The following is a 21,813-nucleotide window of genomic DNA, read 5'->3' as shown; positions in this document are numbered from 1 at the left end:
AAGCTGTTCCCCAAGGCACGGTACTCGCTCCACTTTTCTTTTTCATTCTAATATCTGACAAGACAGACATAAACCGTAGTACTACCTTATCCTTTGCAGACAATGCTAAAATTTGTACGAGTGACATCCATAGAAGACAAAACTAATATAAAGGAAGTCTACCAGTGGGCTACCGATAATAATAGGATGATCACTAAGGACAAGTTTCAGTTACCACATTACAGGAGGATGGAGGAAATGAAAATAAAATAATCGGTGTATATAACATAATTACTTAATAGAGCGTAGGTCTAATGTGAGAGACCTGAGTGATAGTCATGCTCAAGGAGCACAACAGTTTTGTTACTGCAGCTGCAAGGAAAATGATAGGGTGGATAATTCTCTCTTCAAAACAAGAGATTCTAAGCTAATGATATTCAGGTCACTTGTTCTACTGAGACTGAATTAACAGCCTCCTTCAAAGCAGGCGAAATTGCAGGAGTGGGAAGTATAGTGAGAAATCTTCACAGTTCGCATAAATCCAGTCAAGCAGCTAAATTACTAGGAGCGTTTGAAGTCCCTCGAACTCTACTCCGTATAGCGAAGGCGTAAATAAAACTTAACCTGTACTTGGAAGATACCTAAGGGATTGGTACTAAATCTGCCCACCGAAATCACTACATATGATAACAAGAGGCTTGGTAGACAGGATACCTCCGGTGAAAAGCAGGGAACGATAAGTGCACTGCGAGAACTCGGTAAGTATTGTGGGGCTATGACTCGATACCTTTGTACATAAAGGGGATTACCAACAGACCCCTGCCTGTCTCCAAGAGGGAACTCGACAGATTCTTCAGATCAGTTTCCTTATCAGTCAGATTGTGGTGCAGACTGCGGGCACTAGCAGCTTGATAGAACAAACCAGGAACCAAGAGGCTTGATCTGGAATCGGAGAGGACGACTAGGAAGGATGGGATATTTTTACAATACAATGTACAAACTACTTAGAGGAAGTTATAAGCCCAGAATGAGACGCTGCAACCAGGGTCAAAGAAAAATAGATTGAGCTTCAAAACATTGAGGATTAGCAGTAATATTAGGAAGTACGTACTTTTTTCAGTCTCAATGTTGTAAGGAAATGGAATATAAGCTAGATGTGGAAATGGGTTGAGGATGCTGACATAGGCAAGAGTCACAGGTGGAGTGGGTTGGGGATGCTGCCATAGGTAAGAGTCACAGGTGGAATGGGTTGAGGATGCTGCCATAGGCAAGAGTCACAGGTGGAGTGGGTTGGGGATGCTGCCATTGGTAAGAGTCACAGGTGGAGTGGGTTGAGGATGCTGCCATAGGTAAGAGTCACAGGTGGAATGGGTTGAGGATGCTGCCATAGATAAGAGTCACAGGTAGAGTGAGTTGATGCTGCCATAGGTAAGTCACAGGTGGAGTGGGTTGAGGACGCTGACGCCACAGTAACGAAACTCATTTACCTAGTTGCCAGGGGTCACACACGATTAGTTTTGAGCGGCGTCCTTGCTGAGAGCCGAGGTCTCAGGGTGCCCCTGGGGCAGGACGATGGCACTCTTCTTGACACTGAGGATGCCAGTACCAGGCAGCGTAGCGGGGGAAAGGGGGGCACTTCGGTGTGTGTTAGGGAGGTGGGAGGGAGCTATTAAAATGATTTTAGTAATGAATGAAAATGGGTGTACCGTGGTGTTGGTGGGTTGAATGGTGGGCGTGACGTCAGGGTGGCGGCGGCGGCGGCGTCAGCAGCGGCAGCGGCAGCGGGTGACGGAGTGGCCGGGAGTGTAGTGTGGGCTCGGCCGGCGTGGGGGACGGATGCTCGGCCATGTTGGGGCAATACCACGCCTCCGCCCTCTAAAAAAAAAAAATTCCCCGTCCCCCCCACCACCACCATCCCGTTAAAATAATAAATTACATACATAGCAGCTGATCCTCCCCGTTCGTCCCCGGACATGGTCATGGCCGAGAAAGCGAAGGCGCCCGTCAAGGTGGGTTTCTATGATATAGAGAAGACCATCGGCAAGGGAAACTTCGCGGTGGTCAAGTTGGCTCGTCACCGCATCACCAAAACTGAGGTGAGTGGTGAAGTTATGAAGGGGGGGAGGGGTGCCCCTCTCACATTTTGATGGGTGGGGGGAGTGCCACAACCTCGTTGTGATGATCCCTTCCCCTCCTTATCCTTCTTCCTCCTCTCTCCCCACACGTGGCATCACCTCGTACTAGTACTCTGTAAAGTAGCAGTGCCAGAGCGACTGGCACCGTGGCCTCGCAGTTACGAACGACACCAGTGTAGCCTTTGAGAGTCTGGCAGTGTTTTACAGTGAGGGGGCATTGTTTTACAGTGAGTATTGCAGTGTTGTTTTCTGTTGTCTTGTGGGAAAATCTGACAGTGATAATTGTCATCTGCTTATTCATGTGATAAATTGCCGATTGCGTCACCTGCGCCTTGTGATTTACCGATTGTGTCATCTGCGCCTTGTGATGTACCGATTGTCACCTGCGCCTTGTGATATCGTGATTGTCACCTGTGCCTTGTGGTATCGTGATTGTCACCTGCGTCTTGTGATGAACCGATTGTGTCACCTGCGTCTTGTGATATCGTGATTGTCACCTGCGTCTTGTGGCATCGCGATTGTCACCTGCGCCTTGTGATATCGTGATTGTGTCTTCGCCTAGTAATATCGTGATTGTCACCAGCGTCTTGTGATATCGTAATTGTCATCTGCGCCTTGTGATATCGTGATTGTCACCTTGTGGTATCGTGATTGTGTCACCTGCGTTTTCTGGTATCCAGGTAATGTGACGCTACGATGCCACAGCTATGTGACGATACAGTGAAACAGCTACTGTGTGACGATACAGGCCACAGCTACTGTGTGATGATAGTGCCACAGCTAATGTGTGACAATACAGTGCCACAACTTTGTGACGATACGATGCCACAGCTACTGTGACTATGTAGTGCGACAGCTACTGTGTGACGGTAGTGTGACAGTTGTGTGACGATACAGTGCCACAGTTGTGTGACGATACAGTGCCACAGTTGTGTGACGATACAGTGCCACAGTTGTGTGACGATGCAGTGCCACAGTTGTGTGACGATGCAGTGCCACAGTTGTGACGATATAGTGCCACAGCTACTGTTTGATGATAGTGCCACAGCTATTGTGGGAGGATACAGTGCCACGGCTGTGGGACGATCTAGTGCCACGGCTACTGTGGGACGATACAGTGCCACATCTGTAACGCTGCAGTGCCACATCTGTGTGACGCTGCAATGCCAAGCTACTGTGTGACGCTACAATGCCACAGCTACTGTGTGACGATACAGTGACTGCATTCCGTGAGGTTTCAGTGTCATATCCGCAGTCTGTAACAGTGAGCCAGGCGTCAACATCTGACAGTGAGCCAGGCGTCAACACCTGACAGTGAGCCAGGCGTCAACACCTGACAGTGAGCCAGGCGTCAACACCTGACAGTGAGCCAGGCGTCAACACCTGACAGTGAGCCAGGCGTCAACACCTGACAGTGAGCCAGGCGTCAACACCTGACAGTGAGCCAGGCGTCAACACCTGACAGTGAGCCAGGCGTCAACACCTGACAGTGAGCCAGGCGTCAACACCTGACAGTGAGCCAGGCGTCAACACCTGACAGTGAGCCAGGCGTCAACACCTGACAGTGAGCCAGGCGTCAACACCTGACAGTGAGCCAGGCGTCAACACCTGACAGTGAGCCAGGCGTCAACACCTGACAGTGAGCCAGGCGTCAACACCTGACAGTGAGCCAGGCGTCAACACCTGACAGTGAGCCAGGCGTCAACACCTGACAGTGAGCCAGGCGTCAACACCTGACAGTGAGCCAGGCGTCAACACCTGACAGTGAGCCAGGCGTCAACACCTGACAGTGAGCCAGGCGTCAACACCTGACAGTGAGCCAGGCGTCAACACCTGACAGTGAGCCAGGCGTCAACACCTGACAGTGAGCCAGGCGTCAACACCTGACAGTGAGCCAGGCGTCAACACCTGACAGTGAGCCAGGCGTCAACACCTGACAGTGAGCCAGGCGTCAACACCTGACAGTGAGCCAGGCGTCAACACCTGACAGTGAGCCAGGCGTCAACACCTGACAGTGAGCCAGGCGTCAACACCTGACAGTGAGCCAGGCGTCAACACCTGACAGTGAGCCAGGCGTCAACACCTGACAGTGAGCCAGGCGTCAACACCTGACAGTGAGCCAGGCGTCAACACCTGACAGTGAGCCAGGCGTCAACACCTGACAGTGAGCCAGGCGTCAACACCTGACAGTGAGCCAGGCGTCAACACCTGACAGTGAGCCAGGCGTCAACACCTGACAGTGAGCCAGGCGTCAACACCTGACAGTGAGCCAGGCGTCAACACCTGACAGTGAGCCAGGCGTCAACACCTGACAGTGAGCCAGGCGTCAACACCTGACAGTGAGCCAGGCGTCAACACCTGACAGTGAGCCAGGCGTCAACACCTGACAGTGAGCCAGGCGTCAACACCTGACAGTGAGCCAGGCGTCAACACCTGACAGTGAGCCAGGCGTCAACACCTGACAGAGAGCCAGGCGTCAACACCTGACAGTGAACCAGGCGTCAACACCTGACAGTTCTATTCTTCACACAGTACGTCACCTAGTGACAGTGCCACAATTCTTCGTGCCAGTGCCTAGTATCACATGACAGTGCCACTTGACTGCAACAGTGCTACACATGCAGTGCCATACTTGAGTGTCACATTTGATATTGCTACAGTGCCACATATGCCAAGTGTTACGCCACATGGCAGCCTCAGTGCCACACATGCGAGTACAGTGACTGGTCCCGCCTGGCCCCACACCTGCAGTGTCATGGGACCCGGGTGGGTTCAGCACCTCTAGTGACCTTGACCTTGTAAGGTGGCGCCGCTACCCTTGACTTTGTAAGGTGTTGCTGCTACCTTTCACCCTGTAAGGTGATGCTACCCATGACCTTGTAAGGTGGTTGGTGGTGCTACCCTTGACCTTGTAAGGTGGTTGGTGGTGCTACCCTTGACCTTGTAAGGTGGTTGGTGGTGCTACCCTTGACCTTGTAAGGTAGTTGGTGGTGCTACCCTTGACCTTGTAAGGTGGTTGGTGGTGCTACCCTTGACTTTGGTGCTGCTACTCCTTTAATCGTTTGTGTAGCACCTCTTATCTCTCACCTACCTTCTTCTCTCCCCTCACCTACCTTCCTTCTCCTCACTTACCTTCTCACCCTCCCCCTCACCTGCCCTTCTCCTCCTCACCTACTCTCCTTCCCCTCTCCCTCGCCTACCCTCCTTCCCCTCACCTACCCTCCTCCCTCTCCCCTCATTTTCCTCCCCCTCACCTACCTTCTCACCAGTCCCGTCAAAGGAGGTTCCTTCATACTGGTGAGGGCTCTTGATCCAAGGAATTGGACCTGACCTTCCCTACCTTGGATCGAATATGATCCCTCTTAGTCTCCCCTGGCTTTGTATGACCCCTACTGGTTTAGCGTTTTCTTATAAATATTCATAATGGATACCTGAAGGAAATTTCTGTGGTCAACGTCCCCGCGCCTCGGTCCCAGACCAAGCAAGACGTGATCCACCAGACTGTTACTGCTGGTCGCACGCAGTACAACGTACGAATTACAGCTCGTCTGGTCAAAAGTTGATTTGAGGATCTTGTCTGGTTCCCTCTTGAAGACAGCCAGAGGGAGAGCGTTGAAGAGTGGAGGACCTCTGACACTCGTAGAGTTCTCTTAGTGTATTCATTGCGACCCTGTTTTTTTTTGTGGAGGCACTCTGCCCTGGCTGCCAAGTCTCTTGTACGGAGTGATATCAGTGTAATAATAATAATAATCTCGCACAATCTCGAATCCACTTTTTCCACAACGCTGCCCCACTCTTCCCTGCCCACAACTCTCCTGATTCCTCCCCACCCTTCCCCTCTTTCCTCTCAACTCTCCCTCTCCTCCCCATCCAACCTTCCCCTCCACCCCCTCTCACTGGCACTCCACAGTGCCAGTCATCTTCACAAGGTTCAGAGTGTGTGCAACACGGCACCACCTTCCCCCTGTGCAGGTGGAGTGCCGCTCGTTGCAAGAATTACCGTCAGGTATTAGTCTCCTCCCGCAGCCCTTCCTTCAGGGCGAGGTGCTGTGATGCTGAAGGGCTCTTGATCCAAGGAACTGCTGGCTGAGTTTTACCTTGAGTATTGTTGGGGTCTCTGTGGTGTCCCAGCTCGACGCTGTTTCCCCTTCTTTCCTTGGATGCGTATGGTGGGTGCTGTGACCATAAGGTGGGTGGGTACCTGTTGCCCACAGGATGGGTATGTGCTGACTACATCCCACAAGTTAGGTGTGTGTGTGTTTGTGTACTCAGTTGTACTCGCCTAGTTGTGGTTGCAGGGGTCGATTCACAGCTCCTGGCCCCGCCTCTTCACTTACCGCTACTGGATCACTCCTGCTGTGTGTGTGTGTGCTGACAACAACCCACAGGATGGGTATGTTGCCCGCAGGATGGGTATAGGGGACATAATAAAGCTCTCAAACTACAAGTAACTGAATGAAAGTTAAGACACTTGTGCAACATCTGTCTACAACCACGGTGCTGTAAACACCACCTCCAAGGCTGAGGGACTGATTACCTCATCTTTTGTATATAGTTCTTCTGTTTTCTTGTTATGTCCAAGAATCTCTATTGATAAAGCCACTGGATGGCGAAACGTCTACAATAAAGACAACCAGATGTTGCACAAGTGTCTTAACTTTCATCTTGTCGGTATTGTATACCTGTCTTGCACTACGAGTAGCTCTTGAATACGATGGAAATAAATGGTATAAAATACCGACACAATGGCAATATAAACACAAATGCAGTATAATGTGATCCTTTATTGACTACGTTTCGCCCACACAGTGGGCTTTTTCAAGTCACAAACAGAACTACCTGGGGTGGAAGGAACGCGAGTATTTATAGTCCGGCTGAGGTCAGGTGAAGAATGCTGCATCTGATGATGTACCGAGTTGGGTTGTAGAGTCTAAAAACTTGGGTAGCTTGGAAAGGAGACCTGGAGTTTACCTGGAGAGAGTTTCGGGGGTCAACGCCCCCGCGGCCCGGTCTGTGACCAGGCCTCCTGGTGGATCAGCGCCTGATCAACCAGGCTGTTGCTGCTGGCTGCACGCAAACCAACGTACGAGCCACAGCCCGGCTGATCAGGAACTGACTTTAGTTGCTTGTCCAGTGCCAGCTTGAAGACTGCCAGGGGTCTGTTGGTAATCCCCCTTATGTGTGCTGGGAGGCAGTTGAACAGTCTCGGGCCCCTGACACTTATTGTATGGTCTCTTAACGTGCTAGTGACACCCCTGCTTTTCATTGGGGGGATGGTGCATCGTCTGCCAAGTCTTTTGCTTTCGTAGTGAGTGATTTTCGTGTGCAAGTTTGGTACTAGTCCCTCTAGGATTTTCCAGGTGTATATAATCATGTATCTCTCCCTCCTGCGTTCCAGGGAATACAGGTTTAGAAACCTCAAGCGCTCCCAGTAATTGAGGTGTTTTATCTCCGTTATGCGCGCCGTGAAAGTTCTCTGTACATTTTCTAGGTCGGCAATTTCACCTGCCTTGAAAGGTGCTGTTAGAGTGCAGCAATATTCCAGCCTAGATAGAACAAGTGACCTGAAGAGTGTCATCATGGGCTTGGCCTCCCTAGTTTTGAAGGTTCTCATTATCCATCCTGTCATTTTTCTAGCAGATGCGATTGATACAATGTTATGGTCCTTGAAGGTGAGATCCTCCGACATAATCACTCCTAGGTCTTTGACGTTGGTGTTTCGCTCTATTTTGTGGCCAGAATTTGTTTTGTACTCTGATGAAGATTTAATTTCCTCATGTTTACCATATCTGAGTAATTGAAATTTCTCATCGTTGAACTTCATATTGTTTTCTGCAGCCCACTGAAAGATTTGGTTGATGTCCGCCTGGAGCCTTTCAGTGTCTGCAATGGAAGACACTGTCATGCAGATTCGGGTGTCATCTGCAAAGGAAGACACGGTGCTGTGGCTGACATCCTTGTCTATGTCGGATATGAGGATGAGGAACAAGATGGGAGCTAGTACTGTGCCTTGTGGGACAGAGCTTTTCACCGTAGCTGCCTCGGACTTTACTCTGTTGACGACTACTCTCTGTGTTCTGTTAGTGAGGAAATTATAGATCCATCGACCGACTTTTCCTGTTATTCCTTTAGCGCGCATTTTGTGCGCTATTACGCCATGGTCACACTTGTCGAAGGCTTTTGCAAAGTCTGTATATATTACATCTGCATTCTTTTTGTCTTCTAGTGCATTTAGGACCTTGTCGTAGTGATCCAGTAGTTGAGACAGACAGGAGCGACCTGTTCTAAACCCATGTTGCCCTGGACAAGTTTGTGAGCAGACCTTCTACGGTGTTCTTATGTGGGATAGCGATGAAGAAGTTTCTTGGCAAGTGGTTCAGCTATGTTATAGAAGCCACTATTCTGGTTGAAGTTGTCGGATATAGAAATAAGTGATGATTCCAGGATTCTTCGGTATTGGGTGTTGTCTTCTGTGACGATAAGTCTTGAGTTTCTGTAGTTTATCAAGTGGTTGTGTGAATTACGGTGTTGTACGCAGGCATTCCTTGTGTCGTCAGACCTGCTTGCGTATTGGTGTTCTGAAATACGTGTTTGGAGGTCCCTTGATGTTTCGCCCACGTATAACTTGTTGCAGTCATTACAAGGGATTATGTATACCCCTGCAGAGGATGGAGGCTTGTCCTGCCTACTACTGGTGATGTCCTTGATGGTCGTGGTTGTGGAGGTAGATACTTGGAATGATGTTTTGGCAAAGATGTTGGAAACATGTTTGGCAATGGAGTTGGTGGGAAGGACTATGTATCTCTTCTCGGCAGTGTCTTCTCTGGGTGTGTTGAAGATGTTTAGTGCTCGCCGTCTGCAGTCTCTGATGAAGTGACGAGGATAGTGGAGTTTGGAAAATACCTGTTCAATTATAGTGCATTCTTCCTCAAGGAACTCGTTGCTGCAGATTCTGAGTGCACGCAGGAAGAAGCCTATAATTACACCACGTTTGGTTTTGGTGTCGTGGTGAGAGTAGAAGTGGAGAAGATCGTTTTGGTTGGTGGGTTTTCGATAGACTTTAAAACGAAGTTCGTGGTCAGCTTTGCAGAGTAGAACATCAAGGAAAGGAAGAGTGTTGTCGACCTCTTCTTCAAGTGTGAACTGGATTGAAGGCTCGACCATGCCATGCCCAGCAACCCCAGACCTGCCAGAATGTACGGCCTGCCAAAGACTCACAAGCCTGGTATCCCACTGAGGCCCATATCCTCGGGAATAGGCAGTGCTCCCCACAAGCTCTCAGGAATTCTCGCCAAACACCTCTCGAAACTCTTGGGCACTATCAGTCCAGCACATCTCAAACACTCAGGTGATCTTCTCAATCGCATTCGCAACATCAACATCTGGAACAAGAAACTTTCCAGCCTTGACGTGACTTCCCTATTCACTAAAGTACCTACTAAACAAGCCATCGATCTCTTGCGCAAGAAAATTGACGATTCACTTGATCTTCCCATTCCAGCCAGCGACTTCATCGACCTGGTTGAACTATGTGTTGGCTTTACGTGTTTCTCTTTTGAAAATCACCTCTTTCAGCAGACTTTTGGACTACCCATGGGTTCGCCACTCAGTGCAGTCCTAGCGAACCTATACATGGAACATCTAGAAGCCGAACGTTTCTCCACCATTATTCCTTCGTCTGTCACCTGGCTCCGTTATGTTGACGACATTCTCCTCATAACTCCTAAACGCTTCAACGTTCAAGCTCTCCAAGACAAGCTCAACCAGGTCGAGCCTTCAATCCAGTTCACACTTGAAGAAGAGGTCGACAACACTCTTCCTTTCCTTGATGTTCTACTCTGCAAAGCTGACCACGAACTTCGTTTTAAAGTCTATCAAAACCCACCAACCAAAACGATCTTCTCCACTTCTACTCTCACCACGACACCAAAACCAAACGTGGTGTAATTATAGGCTTCTTCCTGCGTGCACTCAGAATCTGCAGCAACGAGTTCCTTGAGGAAGAATGCACTATAATTGAACAGGTATTTTCCAAACTCCACTATCCTCGTCACTTCATCAGAGACTGCAGACGGCGAGCACTAAACATCTTCAACACACCCAGAGAAGACACTGCCGAGAAGAGATACATAGTCCTTCCCACCAACTCCATTGCCAAACATGTTTCCAACATCTTTGCCAAAACATCATTCCAAGTATCTACCTCCACAACCACGACCATCAAGGACATCACCAGTAGTAGGCAGGACAAGCCTCCATCCTCTGCAGGGGTATACATAATCCCTTGTAATGACTGCAACAAGTTATACGTGGGCGAAACATCAAGGGACCTCCAAACACGTATTTCAGAACACCAATACGCAAGCAGGTCTGACGACACAAGGAATGCCTGCGTACAACACCGTAATTCACACAACCACTTGATAAACTACAGAAACTCAAGACTTATCGCCACAGAAGACAACACCCAATACCGAAGAATCCTGGAATCATCACTTATTTCTATATCCGACAACTTCAACCAGAATAGTGGCTTCTATAACATAGCTGAACCACTTGCCAAGAAACTTCTTCATCGCTATCCCACATAAGAACACTGTAGAAGGTCTGCTCACAAACTTGTCCAGTCTCCTTTCCAAGCTACCCAAGTTTTTAGACTCTACAACCCAACTCGGTACATCATCAGATGCAGCATTCTTCACCTGACCTCAGCCGGACTATAAATACTCGCGTTCCTTCCACCCCAGGTAGTTCTGTTTGTGACTTGAAAAAGCCCACTGTGTGGGCGAAACGTAGTCAATAAAGGATCACATTATACTGCATTTGTGTTTATATTGCCAGCTCTTGAATACTTTAGTGGTGGGTGAGGTAGTGCCCGTATGGGCTCCTCCCCTCTCCTCCAGACTTTTCAACCCTGCCGTCTGTGTTTGTGTTTAGAAGAGTTATATGCAGAGCCATTTATCAAGTAAATTCTTGCTATTGCTTCCCGGTTCACTCCCCAAGCCTGGGAAAACTGTGTCGAATAATAGACTTTCGTGAAGAAGAAAGCCACACCTTGTAGAATAGATTAATAGGATAAGAGTTTTGCTCTTTAGAACTTTTATTGACAAAATGTTTCGCTGTGTATTGAGTATTTTCTTCCCCTTGTTCTATTGACGCTTTGGGGCTCCTAGTTATTACGCCTCTTGTGCATTTGTATGTTCTTGTGCTACCGTCCACAGGATAGATATGGGGTGTACGGTAAACTAGCCGCTACCGTCCACTGATAGATATAGGGTGTACGGTAAACTAGCCGCAACCGTCCACTGATAGATATAGGGTGTACAATAAATTAGCCGCTACCGTCCACAGGATAGCTGTGGAGTGCACAACACACTAGCCCAGTGGTTTTTCCACCTATTTTCGGTGATGGCAACCTCAGGGCACGTATCTTATTCTATGGCGCCCCTATAGTCAATTTTCTACGAGAACCGCTTCCCAAAACTACTTTATCTTGTTAGGTAAGACACATATGCAACATTTTACTTTATCTTAATAATAATAATGAAAACATGCCAGCGTATAAAACGCCCAGAAAATATGCAATGTACAGTCCTGTTAGTGTAAGACATAAGATACACAAGCATTACAGAACACAATAAAATAGGCAAAACAAACTAACTTGTCTTCTGTAACTCTGTTGGTGAGATATTTGTGCTGAGTATGATTGGAAGATCCCTTTTGATATTAGGGGGAATATCGGACATACACACCCTGATTTCTTCCTCGGTAACGTTGATTATATAATTTTTTCCCCATCTTAATGTCTTAACTTAATATTAATCATGTATTGACTGCTATATTATAATAGTTTGTCATTTAATAAGAACATAAGAAAGAAGGAACACTGCAACAGGCCTACTGATCCATGCGAAGCAGGTCCATGCCACCCCTCGGCTTAGAACAATGACCACCTACTCAGGCCACTTCCACTTACGGAAGGAGCACGGCATCGGACCTGGTAGCACAAGCTAGTCAGGTTCAACTCACATCCACCCACACCCACTCATGTATTTATCCAACCTATTATTAAAACTACACAAGATCTTAGCTTCTATGACGGTACTCGGGAGTTTGTTCCACTCATCCACAACTCTATTACCAAACCAGTACTTTCCTATATCCTTCCTGAATCTGAATTTTTCCAACTTAAAACCATTGCTACGAGTCCTGTCTAGGCTAGATATTTTCAGCACACTATTTACATCCCCTTTATTTATTCCTGTCTTCCATTTATACACCTCAATCATATCCCCCCTAATTCTACGTCTTTCTAGAGAGTGCAGATTCAGGGCCCTTAGTCTATCCTCATAGGGAAGGTTTCTGATACATGGGATCAACTTTGTCATCCTCCTTTGTACATTTTCCAGAGCATTTATATCCATTCTGTAATACGGTGACCAAAACTGTGCAGCATAATCTAAATGAGGCCTAACCAAGGATGTATAGAGTTGATGAACAACCTGAGGACTCCTATTATTTATGCATCTTGATATGAAGCCAAGGATTCTATTAGCTTTATTGCGAACACTTATGCACTGTTGTCTTGGTTTCAAATTACTGCTAACCAGAACTCCTAAATCTTTTTCGCAATCCGTAATATTAAGATCTACATTATTTAGTTTATATGTGGCATGGTTATTGTCCTGTCCAACATTTAGAACTTTGCATTTGTCTATATTAAACTGCATCTGCCACTTCTCCGACCACTGCATCAGTCTATTCAAATCTTCCTGGAGTGCTCTAATGTCCTCGTCAGAATGAATTCGACGGCCTATTTTGGTATCATCTGCAAACTTGCTGATGTCGCTCTTTATGCCCTCATCTATGTCGTTTATGTATATTGTGAACAGCAGGGGGTCCAACACTGACCCCTGTAGAACACCGCTCGTGACGCTTCCCCACTCTGATTTCTCCCCATTTATGCAAACTCTCTGCTGCCTATTTGTCAACCATGCCTCTATCCAGGAAAAAATTTCTCCTATTCCATGTGCCTTAATTTTCCTCAATAGTCTCTGATGTGGGACCCTGTCAAAAGCCTTACTGAAGTCCATATACACAATATCATATTCATTACCATGATCTACCTCCTCTGTACGTTTTCCAGTGCATTTATATCCATTCTGTAATACGTGACCAGAACTGTGCAGCATAATCTGAGGCCTAACCAACGATATATAGAGTTGAAGAACAACCTGAGGACTTCTTGACATGAAGCCAAGGATTCTGTTCGCTTTATTGCGAACACTTATGCACTGTTATCGTGGTTTCAGATTACTGCTAATCAGGACTCCTAAATTCTGGTTAGCAGTAATCTGTCACCAAGACAACAGTACATAAGTGTTCGCAATAAAGCTAACAGAATCGTTGGCTGTTAGCTTTATTTCGAAGCTGGCATGTGTTCGAAAAAAATATAACTTCTGTGGTAGGTAATTATTCAACAAATATTAGTCAAATCCAGTTGTGGTATTTTAATTCTAAGAGGATGAAGCTAGGGTCAGATTACTAACAGTCTTGTGGCCCCCCTGGGCACTATCAGTGGCACACTAGTGTGGTGCGGCACCATGGTTGAAAACCTGCTCTAGCCGCTTCATCAAAATCAAAATCTAAAATCTTTACTTCACTTTTCTGGGCAAGTACGCCATTGGGATCCATACTTGCTTCTGTCAGCTGTTTACATGTCTGCTGATTGTCACCACAACTGAGGCAGCGTTGACAGAGCGCAAGACTCAGTGAGCCATACGTGCTATTCTGAGAGTTTCCCAGTTACACTCAAACAACTGCCCGTATGTGTTCAACATTTAAAAATAATTCTCCCTCGCTCTCTCTAATATTAGAGAAGTAAATGATGCAAGTGAATGTCGTAAGAACGCAGTTAAGTCTGAGTAGATCTATAACGACTTAAGACTAGATGAACGTAGCTTAGCTTAGTAACTTGTCAACAAGAGACTGACTGACTAGTGTAGTAGCCAGGTTGAATCTTGGTTACAAGTACTTCTGGCAGTTTGGCAGACACACAGATGATGATCAAACTAAATGCAAGTATGTGGCCAGCCTTATGGTCACTATCTTGAGTACTATGTGCTTCATTGTTCACTTATTGAGGAATAGAGATATTGTATAATAGCCTATGTAATATATCATGATATCTTATTCATGAAACTGAGATATCAGATATATTAAGCAAATAACCTAAATTTGCTTGTAACAGATAAGACAATTGTAGATATAAATCCAGGTGTTCTCCTGTTAACCTTTTTTGGGGCTTAGTTCCTTGGTCTTTTGTGTATCCACATGTTCACGTGATACCCTCCACAAGATAGATATGGGACATAGCCTCGATGAGATAGTCGATAGTCTCTCACATAGCCTCGATGAGATAGTCGGTAGTCTCTCTCTCTCAGGTGAATGAAGCATACGTGACCTTACAATATACAGCTTGGGAGTATTTCTGGGGTTGCCTGCTGCCAGGTTGCTCGCTCTTCTGATGTGTTTATAACCCAGAACCACGAGTATATTTACTCCCTGGCAGAACCATCCTTCTCCCTTACTCCCTGCCAGAACCATCCTTCTCCCTTACTCCCTGGCAGAACCATCCTTCTTTACTCCCTGGCAGAACCATCCTTCTCCCTTACTCCCTGCCAGAACCATCCTTCTCCCTTACTCCCTGCCAGAACCATCTTTCTCCCTTACTCCCTGCCAGAACCATCATTCTCTCTTACTCCCTGGCAGTACCATCCCTTTCTCCCTTATTCCCTGGCAGAACCATCCCTTTCTCCCTGGCAGAACCATCCCTTTCTAGCAGAACCACCCCTTTCTCCCTGGCAGAACCATCCCTTTCTTCTTTCACCGTGGGAGAATCATTCCTTTCTCCCTTACATTGTGGGAGACCATTATTTCTTCCTTACACTGTGGGAAACCATCCCTTTTCCCGCTTCAAGCGGATCGAGGGCTGTTTATCCATGGAACTGGAGACTCACTGCTTTTGTATCCAAGCTGATTACCTCTTATAATAGCAGCTAGAAATGTTTCGACCGGTGGAAGGTATTCCTGTACTCCACAAGCCCAGCCTCTTCTACCTCATTGCAGGCAAAAGGAATAGTGCAGAGTGGTCATGAAATTAAAATAAAGTAACAAAAATATGAACAGTAAATAAGTAATTTTACTTAGGTGCGGGTACACATAAGTACAATTATCATAGTAATATGTACAAAAACAACCACAGGGAGAATTGAATGATAGCTCTAGGCCTTTCGTGTTGCAATCAACGCATCAGGAGTTTGCAGTGTTGCAGAAATGAGTAGGAAGTCCAAGCAGATTCGTTCAGGGAAACTTTTTTGCTCGAGGGCATTCGAGCAAAATCGTTCGCCTGAACGCATCTTTTTGGACGTCATACGCTGTATAGCCCTTGTGGTTTAGCGCTTCTTTTTGATTATAATGATAATAATGGACGTCATACTCTTACAACAGTGCAAGCTCCTGATGTTGATTGCAATACGAAAGGCCTAGAGGTATCCTTCAACTCCCCCTGTGGTTGTTTTGCATCTTGTATCGCTTGTTCGCGATAGTAATACATGTGTAAATTACTTGGGATAACCGAAGAAAGGTCAGTGACTTGTTTCCATTGTGATCCTTGTAATATCTTCTGTGTAAAGCCTAGTTGTAGGTAACAGTAGAAATCAGTCATGATTATAACCTTAAAAATTAAATCAACTTAGTAACTTAACTGTGTGAAAATCAGTTACAGTAAAAGAAAACACAGTAAGTTGTGCATATGAATTTCCGCACGTATGTGCACCCCCATATATATACAGTACATGTGTATGTATCCATATGTATATATATACATATTTACATTTAATCTTTTTGTATGTATGCGTGTAGAATCTCTCTCTCTCTCTCTCTCTCTCTCTCTCTCTCTCTCTCTCTCTCTCTCTCTCTCTCTCTCTCTCTTTTCTCTCTCTTTTCTCTCTCTTTTCTTTTCTCTCTCTTTTATTTTCTCTCTCTCTCTCTCTCTCTCTCTCTCTCTCTCTCTCTCTCTCTCTCTCTCTCTCTCTCTCTCTCTCTCTCTCTCTCTCTCTCTCTCCCCTTGCAAAAATTATGGATTGCAATCTATTTAATAAACAAAGTAAGGAAAACATGGACTGAGAGCCCTCAGGTATGCTGCTGTCTACTTGATGTCTTCGGCTGATGGGGTACGTCACCACTGGACGTCAGTCGACTTATGTCCTGCTTAATAATAGGAGTTGTCGCCGCTTTATCCGAATGTCGCGTGATTACCGTCGACTCTTGATACTTTAAACACCATGTAACCTACACTGGTTAACACACTTGTGTAAGGGTCCACACTAGAATGAATCTAGCAGCTTAAATCCAAGAATAAATTCGTATGAGTCTTGTATCTACTTAAAGACCCAGAACAACTATTTGAGCACACAAATAGATGTGCTGGTGTCTTCTCACAACATTGTGCTCGGGTTTCCTGGTCGAGAAGTCACGATCGGCAATGATCCTTTACTGGATCCTTGCATAAGACTGCCCTCAGGGCATTTGGACACAGCTTGCCCAGCCTACATTATGCGGTTATGGGGCACTGTTGCCAGATGGCTGGCAAAGATGAATGTTAATCACTAAGTGTCAAAACGGCAGTAAGGATAACATATACAACAATGCTTTGAGACCTCGGTAAACAAGTGGGTCTCAGGTTCTTGTATTGCAAGTGCCACGTTTCAGGCAGGTGACTTAGGGCATGCCACTCGTGTGTGGTGGAAAAGAGCTGACTTGGCTTTTAGAAAGGGGGATTAACGATCACACTGACTGCCGGGTCACAGGAATCTCTCATCAGGGTTAGAGGCCTCTTACACTATCTAGAATATTCTAATATACAGTGATTAAAAAATTCTTAAACACCACCACCACCACAATATGCATGTATATATATGTGAATCTATAACTAATAACAATAAGTTAATCACTCGGCAATACTTAAAGTTGTGAAGCCGATAAAAAGAGGATCTTTAAAGCATTCTTGTGGAAATAAATTTTAGGAATGGACTATATAATATTAAGCAGAGAGCATCTGTGCGTGTAAAGTGCCCTAAACCTTCAATTAATAAGAGTAGACCAGGGTTTGGAATTTGAAGTTGATTGAATAAGGCATTCTGAGGTTATAAACAAAAACCTTAGATGGCATGAGGAACCTGTAGCTGACAGAGGGACGGCTTTGTCATCACGCCGTGCAGTATTTAAGGGTTCACTCTACTCAGGAAATTTAAAGTCTAAAAAATGCGAGTTTCGACATTTTTCGATTTTCATTTTGCAGTAATATTTTAAAATTTTCTGCAAACTTTTAAGAAAAATTATTTTTTTAGCATAATCCAGTCTGATACATTGCAAAGATTCCAAGTTTAAAAAAAAAAATATTTATTTCATTGACACATTTGCTTACAGGAAGGTAGAGTTGGCACTACCTTGGCCAAAAGATGCATCAACCATTAAATATCAAGGCAACTTGGAAGAGGTAAACGCATATATTCTGATCATGATGATTAAACGTGAATCAAAATTTCACATATAATGGTCATATCTGCACCTCCACATTTGAATTTTACTTTCTGCCGTCATTGCATTTTAAGGTTTGAATCTATGCCACTGGGGATTTTGAAAGGCATCTAAGCCATTCCAGGATGCTGGGAATGGGTTCAACAACTTTGGTCATAGGGCAACTGCAGATGCCAGCTGTTCCTGGAATCTGGTTCTCCTTACCTGACATAAACATTGAAAGTTTGAATCCGATCAGATAACGGGTTCTCTGTTATGAGCGAAATAAAATCGAATAGGATGAAGAAAACCAGACAACCCATTTTTAAGGTGCCCCTTTGATGATACCAAATAATAATAATAATAGTAATAATAATATGATAAATTACAGCGGGTTTGTTTGACTCTTACGGGATTATTGCTGCGCTGTGTAAGGGGGGGGAGCGCGCACACACACACACACACACACACACACACACACACACACACACACACACACACACACACACACACACACACACACACACACACACACACATACACATATACACATATATACACACATACACATATACACACACATATACACACACATATATATACACACACACATATATACAGGAGCTGAGTCTCGACCCCTGCAACCACAACTGGGCGAGTACGCACATATATACACACACACAATGTGTGTGTGTGTGTGTGTGTGTGTGTGTGCGTATGCGCCGAATAGGTAAAACTTGCGATTTTTGGCTTAAATAACAATGTTCTTCTTGCCGAATTAGGCAAGCGAAAATTTGTGTATGCAATAATCTCGCAAAAATCATTCTGAACCTAACTTAAAAATATATTTCATTATGTTTGTTTATTATTAAATTATTGTAAACTCATCTGAAATATATTTAGTTGGATTAGGCTAAATTAAATTGCGCTTGTCATAATAAAGTTAGGTAACTTTTCTAAGGTTCTTTTGGTACAAAATTATTAATTTTTACATTTAAATGGAAAAAAAAATAAATCTAAACATATAAAATAAAATTTTACAAAACTTAATTTTAAATGAGTTCTTGCTAATTGACCAATTTTACCTATTCGGCACGACACACACACACAATGTATGTATTAGTTACACCCTTGTAGTATTGTTTAGGGCTTCGTCGCTTTGTCCCCAGAACAGTATGAATTCTTCGTGGCATGGATTCGACAAAGTGCTGGAACATTAGAAATTTTGGTCCACATTGACAAGACCGCTGCAGATTTGTCGGCTGCAAATCTCCTGTTCCATCACATCCCACAGGTTTACGCCAAATTCCGGTTCTACCCTCTGTATGTCGCAATAAACATCGAAATTTGTCAGACCATGTGACATTTTTTTCGTTCTTCGTCTGTCTCACCTTTGGTGAGCCTGTGTCCACTGTAGCCTCAGTTTCCTGTTCTTAGCTGACAGTAGTGGAACCCGTTGTGGTCTTCTGCTGCTGTAGCTCATCCGCTTCAAGGTTCAATGTGTTGTGTATTCAGAGACGCTCTTTTGCATTATACTGTTGTAATGCAAGGTTATTTGAGTTCCTATCCCCTTCCTGTCAGCTTGAACCAGTCTGGCCATTCTTTTCTGACATCTCTCATAACTGCCACTCACTTGATGTTTTGTGTTTTTCACACATTTCTCTAGAGACTTTTGTTCGTAAAAATCCCAGGAGATCAGCAGTTCTGAGATACTCAAACCACACGTCTGTCTGGCACCAAAGTCATTCCACGGTCAGTGGAATAACAGTCTGAATAACAACTGAAGCTTTTGACGATGTCTGCATGCTTCTAGGCACTGAGGTGCTGCCACGTGATTCGCTGATTATCTAGATATTTGCATTAACAAACAGGTGTACCTAATAGTGGCCACTGTGTGTGTGTGTGTGTGTGTGTGTGTGTGTGTGTGTGTGTGTGTGTGTATTATAATATTGGTGTCAGGTTCGAATCACAATTTGTTATTTACACCCTTAAAATGTGACTTCTTTTTTTTGTATACCTGCTATATACCGGAAATATATTTTTGAACTGTTTACACTCCAGAAACATGATTAGTTTTGTTGCTTTTGTTTTAGAGCGCCTTTTTTTGTTTACCGCATAGGACTTTTTGTAAACATTTTGTATACTAGGAACTTTATTTACTTTCTGAAAGCAAGCACGACGTTTGTTTACTAAGACCTACTTTGTTTACTTTCTGGAAGCAGGCACGACGTTTGTTTACTAAGACCTACTTTGTTTACTTTCTGGAAGCAAGCACGACGTTTGTTTACTAAGACCTACTTTGTTTACTTTCTGGAAGCAAGCACGACGTTTGTTTACTAAGACCTACTTTGTTTACTTTCTGGAAGCTCGACTTTTACTTCCTGGAAGCTCGACCTTTGTTTACGTTCTGGAAGCTCGACCTTTGTTTACTTCCTGGAAGCTCGACCTTTGTTTACTTCCTGGTAGCTTCACCTTTCTTTATATAAACACGGCCATTTTCGGAAATTCTCTATTGTTCCACTAAAAATATATTGTTTACTCTGAAAAGCTTGTTTATTCATGAAATCTTCGTCGTGTTGTCTGCTGTGACTTTGTGTACACTATTCCCTTTGAGTTCTTAATCCATGGAATTGGTGCTGCTCTCCTAGGATCAAAACCCCAATTATCTCCAATTTCTCAGGCAGGGACAGACTCGTGCGCTTTGGCGCTTTCTCGTACGCTAGTGGAATGGCATGAAGTTTGCACCCACGTCTACTGTTTACACCAATAACGTATGTTTCTATCCACAGCATTTTAGTCACACTTCTGTTTACCCCCACAGCATCTAGTTTTTACATCACAGCGTGTTTACCCCCACAGCGTCTGTTTACCCCCACAACGTCTGCATCCACAGCATCTGTTTATCCCACCCCCCACAGCGTCTGGTATTGACACCCACAGTGTCTGGCGTTTACACCCACAGTGGCATTTATACCTTCAGTGTCTGGTGTTTACACCCACACTGTCTGGTGTTTACACCCAGTGTCTGGTGTTTAGATCCACAGTGTCTGGAGTTTAAATCCACAGTGTCTTGTGTTTACATCCACAGTGTCTTTTGACGGGGAACTGTTTTATATCTTCAAGATGAGTCTCATAAAACCATCTTTAAGAAGATCGGTCTTATTAAACCATCTTTAAGACGAGTTTTATATTCCGTCTTTAACGGTAAACAAGTCTTATAGTTTGCACGGTGGGTGCAGGAACGAGGTCAGTGTTTACCTTCTTGCTGTGTGACGTGAAGCACTTACCTTCGTCTTCTCCCTCCCTCCCTCTTACCTGCTTTTCTCTCTCCCTGCCTTTCCTCCCTGCATTTTCTTCCTGCCTTTCCTTCCTCCCTCCCAGCCTTTTCTGCCTCCCTTGCCTTTTCTGCTTCCCTCACTGCCTTTTCTGCCTCCCTTCTTGCCTTTTTCCCCTACCTGCCTCCTCTTCTCCCCTACCTGCCTCCTCTTCTCCCCTACCTGCTTCCTCTTCTCCCCTACCTGCCTCCTCTTCTCCCCTACCTGCCTCCTCTTCTCCCCTGCCTGCCTCCTCTCCTCCCCTACCTGCCTCCTCTCCTCCCCTACCTGCCTCCTCTCCTCCCCTGCCTGCCTCCTCTCCTCCCCTACCTGCCTGGAGGTGCCATGGCACTGCACGTGGCAACATTTGGCCTGACCTCCGAGGTACCTGCCTGCCTTATGACTCCTCTACATTCCTGTCTCTTGAATGTTCACATTATTACCGGCTCAGCATGTAAATAGAGAGCTTTTAACTGACGCTAAAATCATATGACTGACACACACACACACACACACACACACACACACACACACACACACACACACACACACACACACACACACACACACACACACGCACACGCACACGGAAATTAGAGAAAGTGCAAAAGTTTGCAACAAGAATAGTCCCGGGCTAAGGGGCATGTCCTACGAGGAGAGGTTAAGGGGAATGGACCTGACGACACTGGAGGACAAGAGAGATAGGGGGGGATATGATAACGACATAAAATACTGAGAGGAATCGACAAGGTGGATAGAGACAGAATGTTCCAGAGATGGGACACAGCAACAAGGGGTCACAGTTA

The 21,813-nt window shown here is 45.4% G+C and overlaps 1 protein-coding gene across 3 annotated transcripts in view; it reads left to right on the top strand.

Annotated features, from left to right (window-relative positions):
• LOC128685702 (serine/threonine-protein kinase SIK1) overlaps positions 1 to 21,813 on the top strand; it is a gene marked incomplete in the record, with an annotated part of 422,602 nt that overhangs the window by 43,190 nt on the left and 357,599 nt on the right. For 2 of the 3 annotated variants that reach the window (XR_011391751.1, XM_070083100.1), the window contains 1 exon segment: positions 1,781 to 2,075. Coding sequence is in view for 1 of the 2 variants with exons in the window: in XM_070083100.1 (XP_069939201.1) it covers positions 1,953 to 2,075 (123 nt within the window). 3 annotated transcript variants of the gene reach the window in all.

The sequence above is a fragment of the Cherax quadricarinatus genome, chromosome 1 (genome assembly GCF_038502225.1).
Source record: "Cherax quadricarinatus isolate ZL_2023a chromosome 1, ASM3850222v1, whole genome shotgun sequence".
Taxonomy (NCBI): Eukaryota; Metazoa; Arthropoda; class Malacostraca; order Decapoda; family Parastacidae; genus Cherax; species Cherax quadricarinatus.
This window is presented reverse-complemented; position numbering and strand designations above follow the sequence as displayed.